General features: G+C 44.6%; 2 protein-coding genes across 2 annotated transcripts in view; one reads left to right on the top strand and one right to left on the bottom strand.

The window, feature by feature from the left end:
* Positions 1-22,107, bottom strand: part of LOC309670951 (kelch-like protein 8) — a gene marked incomplete at its 5' end in the record, with an annotated part of 421,963 nt that overhangs the window by 164,051 nt on the left and 235,805 nt on the right.
* Positions 998-10,783, top strand: LOC309671181 (kelch-like protein 8; the record flags this gene model as incomplete). Its single annotated transcript, XM_082482376.1, is given in 7 exon segments — positions 998-1,213; positions 1,584-2,132; positions 5,960-6,146; positions 6,833-6,980; positions 8,165-8,293; positions 10,335-10,362; positions 10,364-10,783. Coding segments are annotated over 7 exon segments (1,461 nt in total). The 3' UTR covers positions 10,568-10,783.

Genomic DNA, 22,107 nt, shown 5'->3' on the forward strand with positions numbered 1-22,107 from the left:
TTTCCAAATAAAAAGCTGGACTTAACCTAACTGAAGCTCACAGTAGCAGGAAGAGTGAAATACTCGAGTGGCAGAAGCAGAAAAAAACCTTCTCCCCATTGTCTGTGGTATCCCTGATTTGTCTTTCAGCCCTGGGAAAGCTATGATGTTAGTATGGCTACAACTCCTTTAGTCCGAATTGTATAAAACTTAGACACCTTAAATATCTTCAGCTAAGCTGGGTAAACAGTATAAAATAAAAGCTAGCAAGCAGGAGCAAACTTGCTCCTCATTGTCATGCTTTAATTATCAATCTGTTGGATTAATAAGGTTGCTAGATAAAAGGAAATAATTTTCATTCCAAGATTTTTCTGTAAGTGTAAATTCTTGTTCTCTAATTGTGTAGAAGCTTTTTATATTTTGCTTACATTTGCATAAATGCATAAAACGCTTAAGGATTGCTTTAGCTTTTTAAGAGACCGAGGAAAGCTGAGTAATAAGTATGTACAAAATACCCATCGGGGTCAGATCAATAGTTTGTCTATGGCAGCAGTGATGAGAGATGCTATTTAAGGACCAAAGAAACACGGTTGTGTGTGGGCCGTGTCGCTTTTGTTCCTCTGCCATCCACAGCAGTGAGATCAGGAATGTTGGAGGATACATCCTTGCCTTTTCTTTTTCTTGTCTTTTTTTCAAGAAGCGTGGGCAACAAGTTCACAAACAATGGCTTTTCCTAAAGGTACCTGCGTAGGGTTCTTGACTGTGGGTCTTTTTTCCCTGCTTTCTCCTCCCACCTTCCCCAAGTAAGGTTATAGGTAGTATTTATAACATGTAATCAAATTGTTAGGTACTACCAGTACCTAATGTCTCATCATTTTTTGTGTTGGGTTTTGTTTTTTTTTTCCAAACAGGAACATGAACAGAATTTAACTGCATTTTAGGATTTGACTCCTGATGGGCTGGATTTTGTCTTGGCATGAATTTTTGAAGATGGACACAGTGCAAGAAGAAACAGCCAATGGCTTCAGAATCCATGGTTCCAGAGCAGGCAAAACAACATCTGATAAAGGGAAAAAGGCGGCAGCAACAGCAGCAGCAGCAGCAGCCTAGGTCTTCCAACAGTGACGGTGAAGATGACATCTTTGTATTTGAAGCAAATGAGGCTTGGAAGGATTTTCACAGCTCTCTCCTTCAGTTCTTTGAAGCTGGAGAGCTCTGCGATGTTACACTAAAGGAGATATTGTCACACATCCATTGCATTTAACAGCCTGAAGATTAAGCTATGAATACGTATGCTGGAGGTGGCTATGAATTTGGGCAGGGGTATGGAAAGCATAGAATACCTGTTGGATCTGAGGCATCTCTATCTAGGTGTTTGTATTTTGCCGTACTCTGGTGACCAAGTTACAACTCAGACCTGCTTGGGATACGTTGATCTGATGTCAGAAGTACAGGGCAGATGGAGTTATTTTGCTTGAACAAAATACAGTAGCTCAATGCATATTGAGTTCAGGATTCTTATTTCGGCTTAACTGTCCGTCCTATCGTAGCCAAAACTGACATTCCAGTGAAAGACTGAGGGTTATTTTCTTCTTTTTTTTCAGGTTGGTCCAAAGCTTATCTCCTGCCACAAACTGGTGCTAGCTTGTGTTATACCTTACTTTAGAGCCATGTTTCTTTCGGAAATGGCTGAAGCCAAGCAGACATTGATCGAGATCAGGGACTTTGATGGTGATGCAATAGAAGACCTGGTGAAGTTTGTGTACTCCTCCCGGATTACTCTGACAGTGGATAACGTCCAGCCTCTCTTGTACGCTGCTTGCATTCTTCAGGTGGAACTGGTAGCAAAGGCGTGCTGTGAATACATGAAGCTGCACTTCCATCCCTCCAACTGCCTGGCAGTCAGGGCATTTGCGGAGAGTCACAACCGCATTGACTTGATGGACATGGCTGATCAGTATGCTTGCGAACACTTTACAGAAGTGGTGGAGTGCGAAGACTTTGTGAGTGTGTCACCACAGCACCTCCATAAACTCCTGTCCTCCAGTGACCTGAATATTGAAAACGAAAAGCAAGTTTACAACGCTGCTATCAAGTGGCTGCTAGCCAATCCACAGCATCATGCGACGTGGCTGGATGAAATACTTGCACAGGTAGGGCAGGCTGAGGCGCCGTGTGCCTGTCTTGTCACTGGTTTTGTTGTCTAATCAACTGTTTGTCCTTGGGTAGATCTCATGATGAAAATTGTTCTCGGCAGTTGGCACCTCCTCTGGTATTCGCAGTTGTGAGTTAACAGTAGAATATCAGGAAGAAGTCATATTCTTCAGTTTCTCTTGTGAGATGAGTACTCACTACATGCTCGTGGCTGGGGAGCCAACAAAAAGCTGCATCTGTGTTAGAGCAGAAAATTCTTAGATTTACACATAGTAGAGTACATAAAGCCATCACTTCACTTGGTTTGATACTACTACAGCCTGAAACACTCACTTCCCTTGCTGGTAAGTGTTTGTACTCAAGAAAAGAGAGCAAAGCTGTTGAGGAGCTTTTTACGTGTCTAGGAGAGTAAAACTGTAACGGGGATGTGTCATATCAAGTTGTGCTACTTCTAGAATGTTCCTATACTTAATTAACAAAAGACCAAGACATGTTAGCCCTATAAGCAGGCTAGGAAACATATGCTAGACCATTTAATGCTCACTAGGCTAGCACTGCTGGTTACCTGTAGGAGTTAGCAGTTTAATGATCTAGACTTGATGAGAGTCCACTGCTTCTGAAAGAAACACATACGGGTATCAAAAGGTCACTTAGCTGAACTTATTTAAACACCCATCGGACCTCCTCCTGTCAAAGCGTTAGGTACGTCAGTTATTCAAGCTCCGTATGCGTTGATTATGGGAATTTAAAATACAGTATTTGAGACAGGTATAGAGAACCTGTGCTGGGGAGGAGGGTGGTACATGCTGTGCACTGCAAAATGCCCTGTGAATCTTAGCAGGTAGGATCAACTGTGCCATTTCAGTTGTCACTGAACTCCAGCTTGAATGTTTTGCATTCAGCAGAAGTGCTAATATTGGCATCATGTGAGTAAAGAGAGGTCCACTAGAACACTGCTGTCATTGTCTTCATGCATCATTTTTCACCTTTCCTGGTAAAAGATCACAACTGTTTATTAACTGTCTTCCCAAAACTTTCAGTTTCATCTAGACTAGCATGATGGTTTTGGTAGAAAAATTCCTTCTTTAGTACACTATAATTAAATTTATAGGCAATATAATTTGAGATTTAAAAAAACCTTCATTATTACCCAGGTGTACAAGTAGATGAGATTAACATCTTTGTTTTATTCATGGTAACCAGTCTAGAATGAAACAATGAAAAAGTAAACCCCTTCCTGTAAATATGGGTTATTTGCCAGAGTATACGGAGCCATCAGGTGATTTGGACATTATTGCTAGCAGAAAACATGCCTGTGCTTCGCGATAGTTATTATCCACATCATAACCAGCCTTAGGGGTTGCGCTGTCATCATGAGGTTCTGAATTTGTCAGCCTTGTGCTCTTACTGCATCACTTGCCTCATGAGTCTATGAGCAGGGCTATGGCTGTGCTTTTAATCGGCCAAAACCAAGACAGGCCAAAGTAAAGGAAGAAGTGGGACTGAAAGCAAGCGGGTAAGGAAGAACTGGTAGAAACACTTGCTTACTTCAAGGCAGGGACATTTGTCAGCCATGTAACAGCACCCTTTTGCTGCTCTGAGAAGCACTGGAGATACTGGACTTCACAATTGCTGCTGAGCTAACTGGGAGGCGCCTGACAGCATCGATTCCAAACCTTAGGAAGTCAGATGCTGGTTTGCTTCAGTCCCCCCTGCTAACACCTGTCCCACCTTTGCACCCGATTGTACTTCATATTCCTCACTGTTTCTCTCAAAAGGACAAATGAACGGTTTGCTGAAATAAGTGACTGTGGGGAGGAAGACATTTCAAGGCAGCCTTGGAGAGGCTGACCTTATTTCAGATGTGCCCTGTCGCTGGGGATTGCTCTGGGCAGTGACCACCTATAGCCTTACCCAGAAGGAGCCTTTCTTTCCTCAGCCTGCTCACCAGCTCTCTGCTAGGGAACCACAGGAAGGATTTGGGGAAGGAAACAATTAGCTCTCAACGTTGGGGTTTTTTTAATCCTGTAGTCTGTCAAGTCCACACTAGAGAAAGGTGTTACTGCACTATCAATACCTCCTTAATAGACAGACACTTAGTTCATGCTGATAGTGTTTCCTCTTTGACTTGCCACCCAAAGAAAATCAGCCATTCTAGCAAAAGCCCTCTTATACTGGCATAGCAATGAGCTGAAAATTCACCCCCTCAGCAGACTAACCTGACACGGGCTATCCTGGTACAGTCACGGATGCTGCCTGCATCACATCAGGCAGGTGCAGTTGCAGTACAGGCAGCGGCACTTCTTCCTCCGCTCAGCCTGGGCCAAGGGGCAGTTCTCCACCGCTGCTTAAATGCAAAGGGTTGTAGCAAACGTTTGTCACTAAAAAGAACTGTTCATATCGCTGTTATTCTGGAAAAAAAGTATGAACGCCTCCCTTTTTAGTGAAGAGCGTGGGGCTGGCAGCTGGCTCAGAAGCTGCCATCTGTTATGCTTGCGTCACTGTAAATATGGGTTATTTGCCAGAGTATACGGAGCCATCAGGTGATTTGGACATTATTGCTAGCAGAAAACATGCCTGTGCTTCGCGATAGTTATTATCCACATCATAACCAGCCTTAGGGGTTGCGCTGTCATCATGAGGTTCTGAATTTGTCAGCCTTGTGCTCTTACTGCATCACTTGCCTCATGAGTCTATGAGCAGGGCTATGGCTGTGCTTTTAATCGGCCAAAACCAAGACAGGCCAAAGTAAAGGAAGAAGTGGGACTGAAAGCAAGCGGGTAAGGAAGAACTGGTAGAAACACTTGCTTACTTCAAGGCAGGGACATTTGTCAGCCATGTAACAGCACCCTTTTGCTGCTCTGAGAAGCACTGGAGATACTGGACTTCACAATTGCTGCTGAGCTAACTGGGAGGCGCCTGACAGCATCGATTCCAAACCTTAGGAAGTCAGATGCTGGTTTGCTTCAGTCCCCCCTGCTAACACCTGTCCCACCTTTGCACCCGATTGTACTTCATATTCCTCACTGTTTCTCTCAAAAGGACAAATGAACGGTTTGCTGAAATAAGTGACTGTGGGGAGGAAGACATTTCAAGGCAGCCTTGGAGAGGCTGACCTTATTTCAGATGTGCCCTGTCGCTGGGGATTGCTCTGGGCAGTGACCACCTATAGCCTTACCCAGAAGGAGCCTTTCTTTCCTCAGCCTGCTCACCAGCTCTCTGCTAGGGAACCACAGGAAGGATTTGGGGAAGGAAACAATTAGCTCTCAACGTTGGGGTTTTTTTAATCCTGTAGTCTGTCAAGTCCACACTAGAGAAAGGTGTTACTGCACTATCAATACCTCCTTAATAGACAGACACTTAGTTCATGCTGATAGTGTTTCCTCTTTGACTTGCCACCCAAAGAAAATCAGCCATTCTAGCAAAAGCCCTCTTATACTGGCATAGCAATGAGCTGAAAATTCACCCCCTCAGCAGACTAACCTGACACGGGCTATCCTGGTACAGTCACGGATGCTGCCTGCATCACATCAGGCAGGTGCAGTTGCAGTACAGGCAGCGGCACTTCTTCCTCCGCTCAGCCTGGGCCAAGGGGCAGTTCTCCACCGCTGCTTAAATGCAAAGGGTTGTAGCAAACGTTTGTCACTAAAAAGAACTGTTCATATCGCTGTTATTCTGGAAAAAAAGTATGAACGCCTCCCTTTTTAGTGAAGAGCGTGGGGCTGGCAGCTGGCTCAGAAGCTGCCATCTGTTATGCTTGCGTCACTGTAAATGGTGAGACTCAGTCAGTTCAGCCAGTTACTCCAACTGTGTTCATTTCTGTCAGGTACGGCTGCCTCTCTTGCCCATTTGTTTCCTTATGGGTGTTGTGGCAAAGGAAGAGATTGTCAAGCAGAATCTAAAATGTAGGGATTTGCTGGATGAAGCAAGAAACTACCACCTTCACCTGAGCAGCAGGGCAGTGCCAGACTTTGAGTACTCCATTCGCACAACACCAAGGAAGCAGACTGCTGGTAATTAAATGTGTGTCTGATTATCCCATAGGGAGTGGTGTGGAGAAAAGGCGGTGCGTCTGTGCAGGGTTAGGTAGCTTGGTAGAAATGGTTGTTAATGACTTAATGCAAAACTGGGAAAGCCGTTGTGTACCTCTCTGGTAATTAGCTAGTGTGCTGCATTGTCCTAGCAGAACTTTAGCTGTCATTTGCTTTCTTTAAAGCATTATTTATTTATCCTGATTGGCTCTATCTGTATTAAAGCTAGAACTGTTAAGTATCTTGTGACCAGGCAGCATGCTCACAGCTATACCGACAACAGTGGACACTTATCTTTTGGCACGAGAAGGTTGAGCTAACTTTTAAACTCTTTGGCTAACCTACACCAAAAGTGAGTGATGAATATTAGACTGCAAATCCGAATTTTTACATTTTTATATTTAACAATGTTGATCTCCCTGAGCAAAAAATCACAAAAAGCATATTTAAAATATGCATTGGTTTTGCATCAGCATAGATAGTTAATTGCCATAACAGCATGCCAAGCAAAGGCAAAATCCAGCACCCAGTTACGCAGGGCAATGACTGTGCCCCCTGAAGTGAAATATGACTTCTCCCGAACTACATAAGTTTCAGTTCACTCTGCTGTACAACTTTATCCCCCATCTTCCTGCTATTTTTCTGGAAACCTGTTTTGTCTTCTTCAGGTGTGTTGTTTTGTGTCGGTGGTAGAGGTGGATCTGGTGACCCATTTCGCAGCATTGAATGTTACTCTAGCAGTAAGAACAACTGGTTCTTCGGCCCTGAAATGAACAGCAGGAGAAGGCACGTGGGTGTGATCTCTGTGGGAGGTCAGTAATGCTATTCTAAAGGCACTTGTTTGCTCCTTTTGGTGGAATCGGTACTTTTAATAAATAAATCTGTCTTCCAATGGCTTACCTGTTGGATATTCTTCAATTTAGTAAGGCTTCTTCCCCACGAAGGGGTTTGTGATTCTGAAACAATCTGAGAGCATGCTTACTGAAAAGATATTACTGTGAACTGGGAGTTGGGGTGGTTCAGCCTGCAAGAGGCTCTGGGGACACCTTACTGTAGCTTTTTAATACTTAAAGGGAGCTTGTAAGAAAGATGGGGACAGACTTTTTAATAGGGGCTGTTGCAATAGGCCAAGGGGTAATGGTTTTAAACTAAAAGAGGGAAGATTTAGACCAGATATAAGGAGACATTTTTTACAATGAGGGTGGTGGAACAGGTTGCCCAGAGAGGTTGTAGATGCCCCATCCCTGGAAACGCTCAGGGTCAGGTTGGACAGGGCTCTGAGCAACCTGGTCTAGTTGAAGATGTCCCTGCTCATTGCAGGGGGGGTGGACTAGATGACCTTTTAAAGGTCCCTTCCAACCCCAACTATTCTATGATTCTATGAACGGTACATAGCCTCTTCTCTTAACAGGCGATTTAATTTTTTTTTAACCCATTTACAAAAAAATAGCCTTACACAGCAGAGTCACCGAGAATTTGCTAGTACTCATACTAGCTCCCTTCACACTTAACTCCATACAGGCAAGTCACTAAGACCGTAAATCTTCCAAGAACAGACCTACCTTTATTTTTGGGTCTCCATCTTCTGAAACCAGGTCCGTGCAGTCCAGAGCAGCTTAGCACCCATGATGCAACTTCTCCTTGTAAACGGTAGCTCCTGTGTTGCTGCAGCAGAACAGAGATTTCCCCACCCCCCACCCCCCGCCCCCGTAAATCTGGAGAGACTGATAGAAATGTCCAAAACTGATCTGACCTGCAGTACTCAAGTGATGGGAAGATTTTTTTGTCTACATATCTCAAGCTTTGTATAAAAGTCCAAGTTAGAAACAGATCTCTGGTTGAGTACAGCATATAAAAATATAAAGTCTGTACTTACTAAAATCTTGATATTGAAAACATTTGAAGACTTTAACCTTTATTTGAGCTTGTTGTCTCCACATAGGCAGGGATATTGCATAAATGAAAACTGAAGTGTTGCCAAGCAATCTCTGTATCAAAAGATGCATATGTGTTTCGGGTAAAGTCTACGCAGTAGGTGGACATGATGGAAACGAACACTTAGGAAGCATGGAAGTATTTGATCCTCTCACAAACAAGTGGATGATGAAGGCATCAATGAACACAAAGAGGTACGTGATCCAAATTTTAAGTCCTAGTCTGCGATAAATAATTTCTTGCTGACGCTGAAAAACACCATGTCTGTCCTGTCTTTATTTGGGTTTCCAAACTGTGCTATTTTTAGTTTTGGGTTGGTTTTTTTTTTTTTTTTTCCTGTTTTGGGGCTTTATGCTATCAAACACCTTTATTTACTAGCTGTAAAGCAAATACAAATTTGCATCACATACTTGCATACATCACATATTTTCAGAAACACAACGTTGTGTGTAACATACTATTTCAGTGCAAAACTGCATAATATCTCTCTCTCTCTAGGGAGAGGCCCTGGCTGGTAACATTGGTTACGTTTACACTTTGGCTTTCTTTTGTCACTATTCTTTTCTTTCTTGGGGGCCTGGCTTCTGGAGCAGAGAGCTCTTCTACTCCAGCTGTGCTTACATTCCCGTATCTAGGGCATTTCTGCTATGCCCGATAAAGAACTTGAAACTGATAGACTTCTGTGGGTTTTTTGCGCTTTTTAAGAATGAGCAAGATGACTGCCAGTGAACACGCACAGTGAAATTCTTCATGCCCAGGAAACCTTCATGCTGCCTATGTTTTTGCCACAAAAGGCCAGACGCACTAAAACACTTAAAGTCAGATTGAGGCTTTTTCTTGCCTTTTGACATTTAGGATTCTTTTAAGGAGTCACAGATGGGTAATTTTTTGTTTCCGCTGTCATTTAAATCAACCTCTTGAATTCTACATTCTGTTTTGTTATTTGTTGTTTCTAAAAGCATCATGTACAAGCAGGAGTGAACTACTGAACACGGCTAAGTCCTCAAGCTATTTGTAGCTGTGACATAATCAAAGTAAAAGACCCAGACTCCCAGAAGGAGCTTCTTACTCCTCCCTACTGCCACCACCACAGGGCATATTCTCTGCAAACATCAGCCCTAGATTTCTGTGACATTTCTTACTCAGTACCTTGGTAAATGGAAGGGCTGCTGTGCCTTGGCTACGCTCCATTCCTCCCATTCATGGACATGGTGTCCGAATACTTAGTTGAGAAAAAACTGCCACCATTGATGCCATCTATGTTACCTGGTGAGGCAATGCAAGATAAGGTCAGGGTATCTCCCCAGTGTGTGTTCTGTAGAAAGACTGTGCATCCCTTGCTCCTGCCTTGGTATCTTCGCACCTGCCCTCTGTGTAATGAGGCAAGAATGTTCTCAGTGAAATGGTGAATCACCTGTCTTGGTACCTAAAGCAGAAACTTAATGCTTCTAATGAGTCTAGACCATACTTTGCATTTTGTAATACTGATTGTATTCTCATAATTGTAGATTCAGTAGAAAAAAATCTGACAACTATTTTAACACAGACTTAATAAAAAAGAAGAGAATGGAAGAAATTGTAACTAAATCTTTCTAGAGTTCACTCATCTAATATCCAGCGCAGGCTTGCTTTTAATATGTATTAATATCACCCCCCAAAAAAATCATTCCCAGATTGTAGCAGCAGCTATACCAGCAAAGTTAAAACCAGCAGGTTTTGGTTCTCCATAAAACAAAATGTGGTTCTTCAATAAAACAAAATAGGAGGCGTAAAATTCAGTACCAAGAAATCACATAGCTAAGCTAACCTCATATATCTAAGCGTGTAATTAGAAGACTTGGGTCTTGGGTGACATTCAGTCAAAACAGTATTCCGCGTCCCCCTGCCTTTATTCTTTAAACAGGAGCTTTGTCTTTTTGCAGTCTAGAAATATTCTAGCTGCAACAGTCCTGTTCATGGATCACACAATAACGTAGAGGTGCCTGGGAAAGCTGAGGTGAAGTCAAGATAAAACTCTAGAGCCCCTCTCACGGGAGGATGCAAACATACGAAAGACTTTCAGGATAAAGCTGCAAGACTGATGCAGGTGTACAGAGGGCCAGCCGCAGTTACTGGTCATTATTTATTATAAACTTCACTTTTAACATTTTCATTACTTTTTCCCCCATAGTTTGAAACAGGTACCAGTCAGGTAACATTGCACTTGATGTGTCTTTCCCATTCCTTTTCCTTAAGGACTTGCACTGAGGTGTTGATCCTGTGGTTTTGTTAGGAGAGGAATTGCTCTTGCCTCCCTTGGTGGCCCCATTTACGCAATAGGAGGTTTAGATGACAACACTTGCTTCAGCGATGTGGAAAGATATGACATTGATTCTGATCGATGGAGTGCAGTCGCCCCAATGAACGCTCCCAGGGGAGGAGTTGGCTCCGTAGCCCTTGTGGTAAGTGACTGTTTCCTCCCAAGTTGAGGCCATCTGAGGAACTGAACTGCTTTTCCCATCTGCTTTTACAAGGCAGAACACAGGATTTTGAACAAAATGCAGCTGGTAGGTCTTAGCACCTCTGGTCATCAAAATCCTACTGAGCTGTGCAAAAGATGAGGATATTTAGGATAATACTCAGATCAAACTGAACTGCCTATATGAAAACACAACATAATAGAAGTAGTGCGCAGCAGGAGTCTATCTATTGTTTCCTGGTAATAATTGAGTAATATCCATGACTAGCGATGCAGGAGTGCTGCTTATGCCATTAGGTTCTTCTTGTAAATATTAAAGCACTACCTCCTCCTCCTTCTTTCCGTTCTTTGTTCTCTTCCCTTCGCTCAATAAGAATCTACATTCTTCTGGTTGTTTCAACCCGATTTTGCACTAAATTTACCAGACAAATAATGAGCATAAACTAGCAAGGTATATTTTGCACAGACTATATAACTAGGCTGTATAATAGAATTTCAGACACAGAAAAGAAATACTTTCCGCTTGCTCAGAAAGAACAGGAACTTATTTTTCTTTTTTTTTTCCTCTGCCATCTTCTTTAGGTGGGAACTCGTCGGCCCTGTGTCACACTGCAGGGCAGGGGCAGGCGTGGCTGTGTGCTCTTGTCTCAGCAGCCAGATCCGGGACGTGGGCCAAGGATCCAGCAATGTTGTTGACTGCATGTGAGCTCTGCTGCCTCCTCCAAATTCCAGAGGAACGATAGGAAGGGAGGCACTGCGGAGCTTTTAAACACCGTGTTTTGTATGGTAGGTTAAGAAATGCAAACAATACATTTTCTTTGTGAAGATGTTACCTCCTGCAACTGTAAAGCTTTTGGTGGCTTTCTATCAGTAGTGATACGGAAAAGTCTGTGAAAACATGGAATAAAAGTATAACTCACAGGAGAAAACCTGCCAAGAGCTGCAATCATCCCATTTCTGAGAAGCTGTAATTTCAGAATCATTTGAGGCAACTGGTACAGGGACTCATTATTGAACTGTAAACCAGGCATGGGGTGAGGAGAGAGAGCAGCAGTTAGTACTGCTGAGCCTTACCCAACAGCCCTGCTACGCATTTTCTGAAGGACTCGAGTGCCATTTAATGTAACTTATTTTCGGGAATGTAGTCTTAAACATTTCCTAATTGTGTAAGAGCTTTGTAACACAAAGCGTCTCAAGTTTTAGAAGGTAACGACATCCCTGTTGCACACTAAGAGAAGTGGAGCAGAGAAGTTCACTGCCCATGTCCGAAGGGACTGCTGGCAGCAGTGGAAATAGCAGGTACTTGGTCTGAAACCTGTCTTTCAATGTACTTTCTCAAGCTAATATACTCGTTAGAAAGCTGAAAAGATTCTTGACCTGAGCTTACCCACTAGAATACTGGAATTCTCAAGTCTTCAAATAAAATTTGTAGTAACTACCCCCCCAAAGGCAAGTTTCTGTTGAGAGGTCATTCCTGAAGTATAATTCCCAACCGGAAACCTTTGTCAGCAGAGAAAATCCTGCGTTACGGCTGCAAACCATACCACCCTGCTCCTGCCCTTGCCCCCCGGCAAGGATGTTGACACCGTTGTGGCTCTTGACCTGGCTAGGAGGGCTGGAACCAAGAGGTGCAGGTTCCCTCTCTGGAAACAAACACGTTTTTCTATGGATGTCCTGGATAACACTAAAACTTGAGGGGGAGTGGGGGGAAGATTTTCCACAAAGTAGTACTGACTGTGAAACCAAGCTGCCTGGGGGTGCTGTGTGCCAGTTGATACTTTTCTCCTCTTGATGGGAAAGTGCTAGCACCCAAGGGTGCAGCCTGTGAATAACTCACACGCATCCGGACCACACTGACAGCCGTCGCCTTCCAGGCACCAAAGGGAGACGTGGGTGTTCAGCAGGGAAATAAGGTTACAGCAAATGCAGTGGGATTCCCTGCGGTGTGGGAGGAGCTCTGCTGTCAACCCCATAGCTGGAAATCAAGTGGCACTAGGGCTGAACACGACTGTAAGACAGACACTTCTCTTGTAGTTCAATTCGTACGCAACCCTCCCCCCCAACATTATTTGTGCTCGGGCTTCCGAGGCGTATTGTTAAGGGCTGGCGGGAAAACTGCAGAAAAGGTTTACAAGGAACAACCCTCTTGCCAGTATAGCGGTGTCCACGTTATTAATCTTAGATAGCACCAGAACTACAAATATTTTGTACAGAACTGTAGAAATGTGATAATGATGTCAAAATATCAAAAATTTAAAAAAGCGTAGGATTACTGTGGCAACAAAGTAATGACTTACCTGCATATAAAGCCCTCGTCATTTAACACCAGCAAACTCGTTTTTCTTCTTACTGGCAACAGGATAATGATGACAAAGAAGTACCCCACCCCCCCAAGGCTGAGGGGAGAATGTAGCCCACCCTGGCTCCCCGTGGTGAGGCAGCCCTCCAGTGGCAGCAGGCCCTAACTCCCACCGCATCGTCTAATTTAGAACTAAACTCGGGATTTGCTATAGCAAAGTATTTAAACATCCAAGCTCAGGAAATCGTGCATCATGTTTAGATGCAACTTCTGATCCCAAATGATCCCGAATCCCAAATTGTTACTGCTTCTGTTAATGTTTTTCCTGCACCTAAAAGCCTTGAACTGACCCATAAAAATCATGAACCCAAAGATGTCCGTTAGAACATCCTTTAAACACATAGAAAAAATCAGTTTGTAAGAATCAAGTGCGGTCACAGTTACTCACGTCCAAGTTTCCAGCCTGCTGATTTGAACACCGTCATGGGTTTCTGGGAGGAGCAAGACCAGACTCGACCACTCCCGACCAGCCCCCTTGGCCCTGTATCTCCAGTCACACTGGTGCGCAGCCAGTGCTTACGGGTCACCCTGCTGCCGCCCCAGCTTCTGGGACATGTCGCCTCCCATCTCAGCTCTCCTGCTGCCTCACAGCAGCCTTCACGCACGCCGCTGCTCCTCACCTCAGGACTTGGGACTGTGGCTTCCCAATTCCTTCCAAACCATACGGCTGCCAAGGTCCACGCGTTGTGTTTGTCTTCAGGACATTTTAGTCTGAGCACTTTTACGTATGGAAGATCAATACAAAGACAAAGATTTCTCTTTAAGTCAGGTTTCCGTTTGCTACATTAAAATAGTAATTTCTGATTGTATTTTTTTAGGACACACCATAACACCATGATGATGCAAGGATCTTGCATGTCTTCGTGTTTATTTCAATTTTGTAAATTATGTCTTCTCAAAATAATCTTAAATTCATACCTTATTGTTTACATTCAAAGAGGGTTGTGAGAATTTGGTTATACTTTCACAGCTTTGATTACTTTTTAATATTGCCGTTCCCCAAAGCCATCTCATTCCTAAGAGAGCCACGCTTGCAGCAAAACTGCTAAAACATTCAGACGTGGACAGAAGACTTTAGAAGGCAACGCATGTGCTACTTGCATATTTTAAACCATAAACAAAATACACGCATGCACTCTTAATCCCATCGGAAAGACTATTTCCGCCTGTTTGAACAGGGGTGGAGAGAAAATTATTTCACCCAAACGTCTGCCTGTAGAGGGGGATGCAGCCCTGCAACCAACCAAGCGTTCGCAGAGGGTTTGCGCGCACCCTGTGTTTACGCAGCACAACCAACAGGCAACCAACCCACTGCCTCGGGCTGCTGCAGGGAAGCAGGAGGTAACAAGGATGCCAGCCAGGCGCTGGAGGGATCCCGTGTCTGTCTCCAGGATCTGCTTTCACCTACAGTGGGATCCGGAGGCAGTTATTCCAGCGTCAGCGTTCTTAACCCTCGCAGCATGCACGCACGTAGGGAGACTGAACACATCAGGCACAATTTACTCATCAGAACCCAGGAACTTTTCTTGCTCCTTGTCTTGGTAAGACACTTTTTTTAGAGCAGTGGGAAGGTAATTAAATAAAAGCACAGTTGCCACCAGCATGACTTGCAGCAGGCTCTGAAACCAGCACTCTGTGCTCAATCCGACTGCATTCAAGTGCCAGCAAGAGAGATGCAGACAATCCAGCAGCAGTAAGACTGTCAAAGCCCCAGGAAATTTTATGAGATTACTTTGCTGCTCTGAGCTTGTGTATGCACTTCCCTAAAGTCGGGATGCCTTCCTGCATCCCAACTGCATGACCTCAGTTCTGTGTCTCACCGCCACTTGCAACAACATTTTGACTCTGGAGTGATTCCACCTCTTATAGGAGTTAGAAATGAGCTGCATGAGAAAATTCCTGTCAACAGGCAAAACCATCTACAAACCGCAAACACTGAGGAACGGGGGCAGGCCCCGTCGACTCGGGGAAACTCCTAAGTAAAGAAAGGTTTGTTAAAGATGAAATTGAGTGCTCAAAATGCAACACTGATGGCGCAGCTTCCCAACAACTCCAACCCAATGTAACCGCCCTGAACCACAATGAGAAACAGAAGCGGTTGTGTTTCCCTCGTTTGCTGCCTGTCTGCTCCGTCTGCTGAGACTGCTGCAGGATGCGCCGTGTGATCTTGTGTGATGGGACCACGGCTGCGACACCAAATGACACGGAGACCCATTTTACAAATAAGATGTCATCGGGTGATAAAAATTCAGCCAATTAACCTGGTCAAGCTTAAGTAGAACAAATGCTTGGAAAGTCCGTAACTCCATATTAGTCCCACAGTTAAATGGGGCTTTCTATCTTCATTTAGGCTGAAACTGCTTTTAAAACTATTTTGAACACCGCTGCAGTGCACATTTCTGCAAACCCAAGTACTCTATTCCAGACGCTCCACTTAAATTTTTTTGCTGGCTGCTTTTACCACATCTGTATTTATTTTCTGAACCTTTGCATGTTCTCTTGACTGGAACTGGCAGCAAATAAAGCACTCTTAGCCAGGAGATGAACCTTATATTTGTAATTCTTTCCTGGCTCTGTCAGCATGGTTGGTGTTGCTGCCACTTCACGGCATTTTAACGCAATTCCTTGGATTCCAGTTTCATTTTCAACATGTTCCAGCACACACACACACACACAAAAAGTCAACAGGCAGCTTTGTAATTTCTGCCATCTGACTTGTCTGGTCTGCAGGGATTATCGTGTTCCATCACTTCAAGCAAAAAGCCCATGCAGATACACACCTGCCATAAGTTTTGCACTGAAATGGTGACTCAATCTTTCAATGAGTGCACACAACCTACATCAGGTGGTGCGGCAGCCAGCGTCCTGACAGAGATAATAAGACACATGTACACTGGGCTGTGATGAAGAGAATGCACGCGTGCGTGGCTACGGCTGCCTGCCTGACTTCTGAAGCGCCCCTGCTACCTGGCAGCGTCCCACAGGATAATTTCTCTCATGCTTATTAAATTAACGGTCTTGAAAATTAATAGTCTAAGCTTGCAAGTACACAGCTACAGCCATTCCTGGGAGTGGCGGCGAGGCTTGGCTCTGGTTCAATAGCCAACGAGAAACATTTTTGTGTCCTTATTTGCTTGATGGGTAAGACTTAACTTGGGCCAAGAATCGTAAGCAAATTATCTTCCCCTACACACATTTTCAGTACACCTAACTCAGCACGGGCTGCTGGAAGAAAGTAATTGCAAAGCCGTGAACTGTCCTGACACAGTCCAAGTCAGATCTCCAAATGAACAGCCGCCAGATGAAACAAACAGCACATTACAGCTGCCAATATCAGTGCATTTAGATGTCACATTGTCATTGCACGTTAAGCCACATGGCAACTTTCTCCTCCTGCTTCTCACTTTTCTTTTGTCCAAGCAGATGCCAGCTCCCCAGCCAAAATCTTGGTGAATGCAGGACAGAAAGGACAGGAATGGAAAAGCAGAGCCAAAGAGCCCTTCTTTCTTCCTGTCCTCAGTGGACATCCTAGCTGCTCTCGCTACTCCCATTTGGTTCCCAAGGTCTTCCTTTTACCTCCGAGAGACTGCCATGCCTCTCTCTCTCTCTCACCGCTTCTTTCCCAGCAACTCACACCTTGGTCTGCTTCCCCCCAGGCTGGTTTCCTTGCTTTTTAATCACTCCACACCTGATGTGGTTGCTGGAGCACCCCTACACCAGCTAACCATAATCCATCTTATCTAATTACCGCCAAAGATCTACGAGTTCACGCTTCCCCAAGGGCCAGCCCCTCTGGCTCCACACACTCTCTTTTCCTCCTTGCAACGCCTGCACACACACGCACTTTGGCTTTCAGACAAAGCCCATTTCACCTTGCACCAACGCTGCTACAAGGCATGCCAACAACGCTGCTCCAAGGCGTGCCGACACTCCCTCCACCACAGCCTCTCAGAGGGGAAAAAGGAAAGCTGATGTGAGCATACACTTGCCCTGCTCTGTAAAGCCAGTGGCCACAGAAACACACAGCCCAGCCCTGCTGAAGTTGTTAGCTGGGGCACTGCTATCTCCAACCCCTTGGGGTTATGCTGAGATTCATCCCCCTGCACTCATGTGCTGCTGATTCACACCTACTGATGACTGGGCTTTAGCAGAAGGTTAGTTACTGCCCTTAATTAAAGTCTTCCTCACCGAAAGAAGGTCAAAGCTGTCAGACAAAAGGCACCAGTAAAACAAAAGACTAATTCTGTTTTCTTTTTCGGGTTATAAACCAAAAGACAGAGGGCAGCATCGGACTACTACGCATGTACCATTAGAGGAGAGAAAAAAAGGAAAATACATACGTACCAGGTATCTAGAGCTTCTGAAGACACTTGTGCCAGTAAAACATACCCCACACTCAGGCAAAATAAATGGGATTTGGAAACACGCTTGAATATTTTGCCAGAGTAGTACTTACAAAAATGAATCCCATCATCACGGTCTCATCAGGATGAACACCCAAATTTCAAACTTCAAGGTTAAAAAACCTGAAATGCAACATTTTGATATCTTCCCTCAAAAAAGCGGCAATGAGGTGAAGGCAGTGACAAGTTCGTGCTGTCGAATATTTTAAGAAATGCAACTGCATACCAAGGAAGATGCGTGGCATGATCACAAATTGCATGGCCACACCAGCCCTCGCCTCCGAGCAAAGCTGCACCCAGGGGCTGTGCTTGTGCAACTGTGCGTGAGCAGAGCACAGAGGAGGGCGAGACATCTCAGCAAAACAAGAAACACCCCCTCCCCCAGGCAGCTCGCTTTTAATTTCGTCTTTACAATTTTGACCAACATCTCTTTCATCTGAAGAACTTGAAGACAAACAAGTCAAAATTCATATTTTAATTTTATATATACATACACACACACACGCAGCAATTCATCCTCAATACAGAAGACAAACAAAAGATTGGTGGCACAGTATCTTTGGGGAGATTTTTTTTTTTTTTAAGCTGTATCACACATCTGATTTTTATCTTTTTCATGGACTATAAAAGGCAGATACTTCTAATTCACAGAAGCCTCAGAGTGTGGATTCAGTGCTGAAGCCAAACACATCAGTCTCCTCCCCTCACTTATTTGCACATCTTTACCCACTGGAGACTCCATTTTGCAAGAGGTTTGGCGTCCTCATTTCTCCATGGGGCTCTAAGACGTCGCACCTCTCCCGTCACTGGGCCACCGCGGTGTGCCAGCACGGGAAGAGCTGCTGCGAGAGGGATGACTGGCGTGTCACTCCCCACGGGACATGGACCATTTAACAGATTTAAGACCAATGTTCTGTGCTCAGGAAACCTGACAGTTACTTTTTAAGGACGTTCTCACTGAGAATTGCAGTTTTGTTTACACTCTAAGATGATGCCTAAAGCGGGGTGAAAAAAGAAAAATCCCAACCCTGTATGGTAACAGTTGAAATAGAAATCCCACAGAAATGACCCAGAAATGCAAGGCTGGCAGCTGAACAGACGGGCAGTGGCTTGACCAGCATGCCACAATTCACGTACTGCCCAGAGACCTGATGACACGAGTCCTGCCAGCGCCCACCGCACTACCGTACACATTCACATCGCAAAGAAAACACCACCCACAAAACCTTCAGCTCCTGCTCTGCTTTGCAGATTGCATCTTGCTCAACTCTCTCTCCCAACGCCCTCCGGAAAAATAAGACAAAGCAAAAGCCTAACTAGCTCTTCTCTGAACAGCGAGGAAAGCTCATGAGCAAGTTCAGAGCCTGCTGCACCTCACGTGTAACAAGCAAAAAATTGCACAGATTGGAGCAACTTTCAGAAATACCTTTCAGCTGCCACAGACCACATACGGGCTGATACACGGCTTCAACTATTGAAAGAGAACAGAAAAAAGCTATCGGTTGGGATGCAGTTTGGCTGGCTCAACAGAAGCGGACAACATTGCTGTATTGCTATGATAGGAAATGCTGGACCCAAAGAAAACCTTAAGTTCAGCAATACTGAGTAGGAGAGGAGAAAAACCCAGTGGGAATTCCAGGAACCCTGTACCTTGACAAAACACATCGCAAACCAGCAGTGATCGCACGCTGCCATTGTAACATGCACGAGTCCTTGTTTCAGGAACGCAAAGTTTACAAAAACACATTCAGAAATGCTGATGATGGCCCAGGAACACTGTTGGTTTTGGGTAGTGACGGGGGTCAGTAAAAGTGCAATTAATATAAAGAAAGCACAGGCTGCCAATGGGCTATTTTAGTGTTTGGAGAGCAGCATAGGGCTGAGAAACTGCCAAAAATAACGTTTGCCTTTGAAAAGGGTAAGCCAAGCCAAAGAGAGAAAGCAAGCTAATCTATAACGTATAACAAACCTCAACTTAAACACAGGTGCAAAATTAGGTTTGGTCAATAAAGGCTCAATAAATAACCAAACAACAACAACAAAATATTCTTGGAAAACCACCCCAAAATATTTTTGACCCTTTTAGCCAAGGGGGGGCGCTGCCCCAGGGCAGAAAGATGAGCAGGATGGTCAAAACCTGCTGCAGCCCCATGGCCGCCTGCTCCCCCTTCTCACGCCCTGGCTTTTGGATGACCTCCCTGCTGGCACATCGCACGCCCTTCCTCTGCATCCCTCCTTCCACTCCCCATCTCCATTCCCACCTCCAAAACTAACCCTCCTTGCTTTTGCCTCAAGCAAGGAGTGTGTGAAACATACTTTTTGGGGCACAAGGGGGTAGGAAATGGTGGGACAGAGGACGAGAGCGACACAGGAAAACCAGCTCCACCCTGGCCGGCAGACAGGACAGCTCGTGTCCAATTACCCCTCACGACCCACCGAAACCAGAACAAAATTCACAGATGCTTAATCCACATACATACGTCCACAACCACAAGCTATCTTCCCGTCCTCTTTTCTTACCCTCCACGCACCTTTTAATCAGCCTGGGGCTGACCTGGTTTCATGCCACTTGAAACACTAATTGATGGCAGTGAATCGAGTCCCAGTCCCACCTCGCCTGAGCAAACACGCCACCGAGCTCCTCCTGTCTAGTCTGTAGCTAAAAATCCCAGCAGATGCTCATCTGGGTACATTTCGGTTTGTTTTTGTTTTGTTTTTTAACTAACTAGGTATTTTTTCCTTTTATTCATACTTCAATTCCAATTTTGCCATTGGGATTTTCAGCGTGCAGTGACCAAAAAAAGTCTACATTGCTATATACATCTGTAACAGCAACATATCTAGTGGGTATTAAAACAGGTTTCAGCATACCCTACAATTTACTACATTAGAAAACCACATCCATTATTAGCAACCATCTTAGGTGCAATGCCTATTGCAGAAAGGACCTGAATGATATGCATGAATTTTAGCACAATCGTGCACAGAGAGATGCAAAAACCATTCTTCCAAGAACAGTTACATTGCCCGACATAAAACAAAAAGTGGGAAAAGCCCCAAACAAGAGTAAGGCCATTGCAAAGAGACCACCCTGCTTAACCAATGAGAAGCAGAGCTACCATGGGGCATGAAATCCTGTGGGATTCCCTGAGGTGAATCCTCCTTGCAGCACTTCAGAAACGTATCCATGAACTCAACTTGAGCAGACCTTCCTCCCAGCACTGTGCCCTGCAACACCTTTGTGGCACACGCAAAGCAGCACGCTTCAACTGCCATTTGTGTGCCCTGTCTCCTTGTTTTCTTATTTAACTTGTTCAACTGCATGAAACCAACCCGTGGGATTTTCCGGTCAGCGAGTGCTCAGAGCCAGGCTCTGGCAGCTCTCAGAAGCTGACCCCAGCACAATCTTCCCTGAATCCCTTTCGGGAGGACAGGAGGCAGATGTCTTGAGGCGTGATCCTCCTGCCACTCTGAGCATCTAGATTTGCACCCATTCTTGTTCCTAAAGGAAAGGACAAGGGGCGATAAACAGGGGAGCAATTGAAACAGACATTTCTTGTATAGAAATTCATCCTTAAACCTCGTTCAGAAGGGAAACACTAAGACCATTCCGAGAGAAAAGGCAAATTACAATTTCTCTACAAAAAGCTGAGAACACGAGGACTCTTGCAACAACTCATAACACAGGCTACTTCATTTATTGTTTATTTCCCCAGATGAATGAATCAACCATTTCGGAAACTCCATCACACACAGGGCAGGAAAAAAGTTATTAACAAGAGGGACATACATCCCCCAAATAAGCTTAAGGTGTACAGATTTATAATGGGAACCAAGAGGGAGGGGAGAGGACAAAACCAAAAACAAGGACATTGCAGTCAGACTTTTGACTTCCTGTTAGAGAAGAAATCTTCATCTCCATGTAAGTGGGGCTTTCAGCTATTAAATAAATGGCATCTTAAAAATAGAACATTTGACAATTTCAACACGTGTATTATTTCTTCTAAGTAAATATTGCATGGAAATGATGCTGCTTTGCCACCATAGCTGCCTCCTCTCCTTCTGGGACTCAACCATCACCGCTGTTTTTTCTTGGATTCATGGTTTTCTTTCCTAATGGCAAATGCTATTTCCTCCACTGCTATGTTTTGGTTTGGGGGTTGTTTGTGGTTTGTTTTGGGTTTTTTTTTTTTTTGTTTTGTTGTTTTTTGTTTTTTTTTTTTTTAAAGGCCTGAACAGGCCCAAGTAAAAACAATGAGCATCTTTCCTAACCCTTTGCAGGCCTCTGACCTGGCTCAAGGTTGAAATATGATGGCTTTTTAAAAATTACCTATTATTTAAACAGTCTTCTCCATGACCTGAAACAAAACATAGCTTCCTGCTATGTAGCTTGGTATTGATGCTTCCACAGATCGCTTTTGAAATGAGAGCCTCCAAATAGCCCCCACATGCCTTTGACACGAACTGCCCGTGATCTCCTTTCCTCCGAAGCCCATGGGAATTTGCCCTGGGACTGGGAGCAGCCCTTGCACAACCGCCTCCACATGGTAGCAGAGCGCATGCTGCCTTTTCCCAACTGTAAAGAAGCAAATGCCAATAGTTCATCTGCCTTCACCGGGTGTCTTCTTACCAACTTTGCTTGCCTGACACCCTTGCATTTGCTTTCCTAGGATCAGGACAACAGATTATCACTATCTGGGCAGCAAATTGACCAAAGGGCAGGTGAGGACAGGACCTGGTGCACCCGCGGGCTGCACCGAGTTGGAGGTAGGACAGGAGCAGTTGCAC

Source organism: Vanellus vanellus (genome assembly GCF_965231255.1).
Source record: "Vanellus vanellus genome assembly, chromosome: 4".
NCBI lineage: Eukaryota > Metazoa > Chordata > Aves > Charadriiformes > Charadriidae > Vanellus > Vanellus vanellus.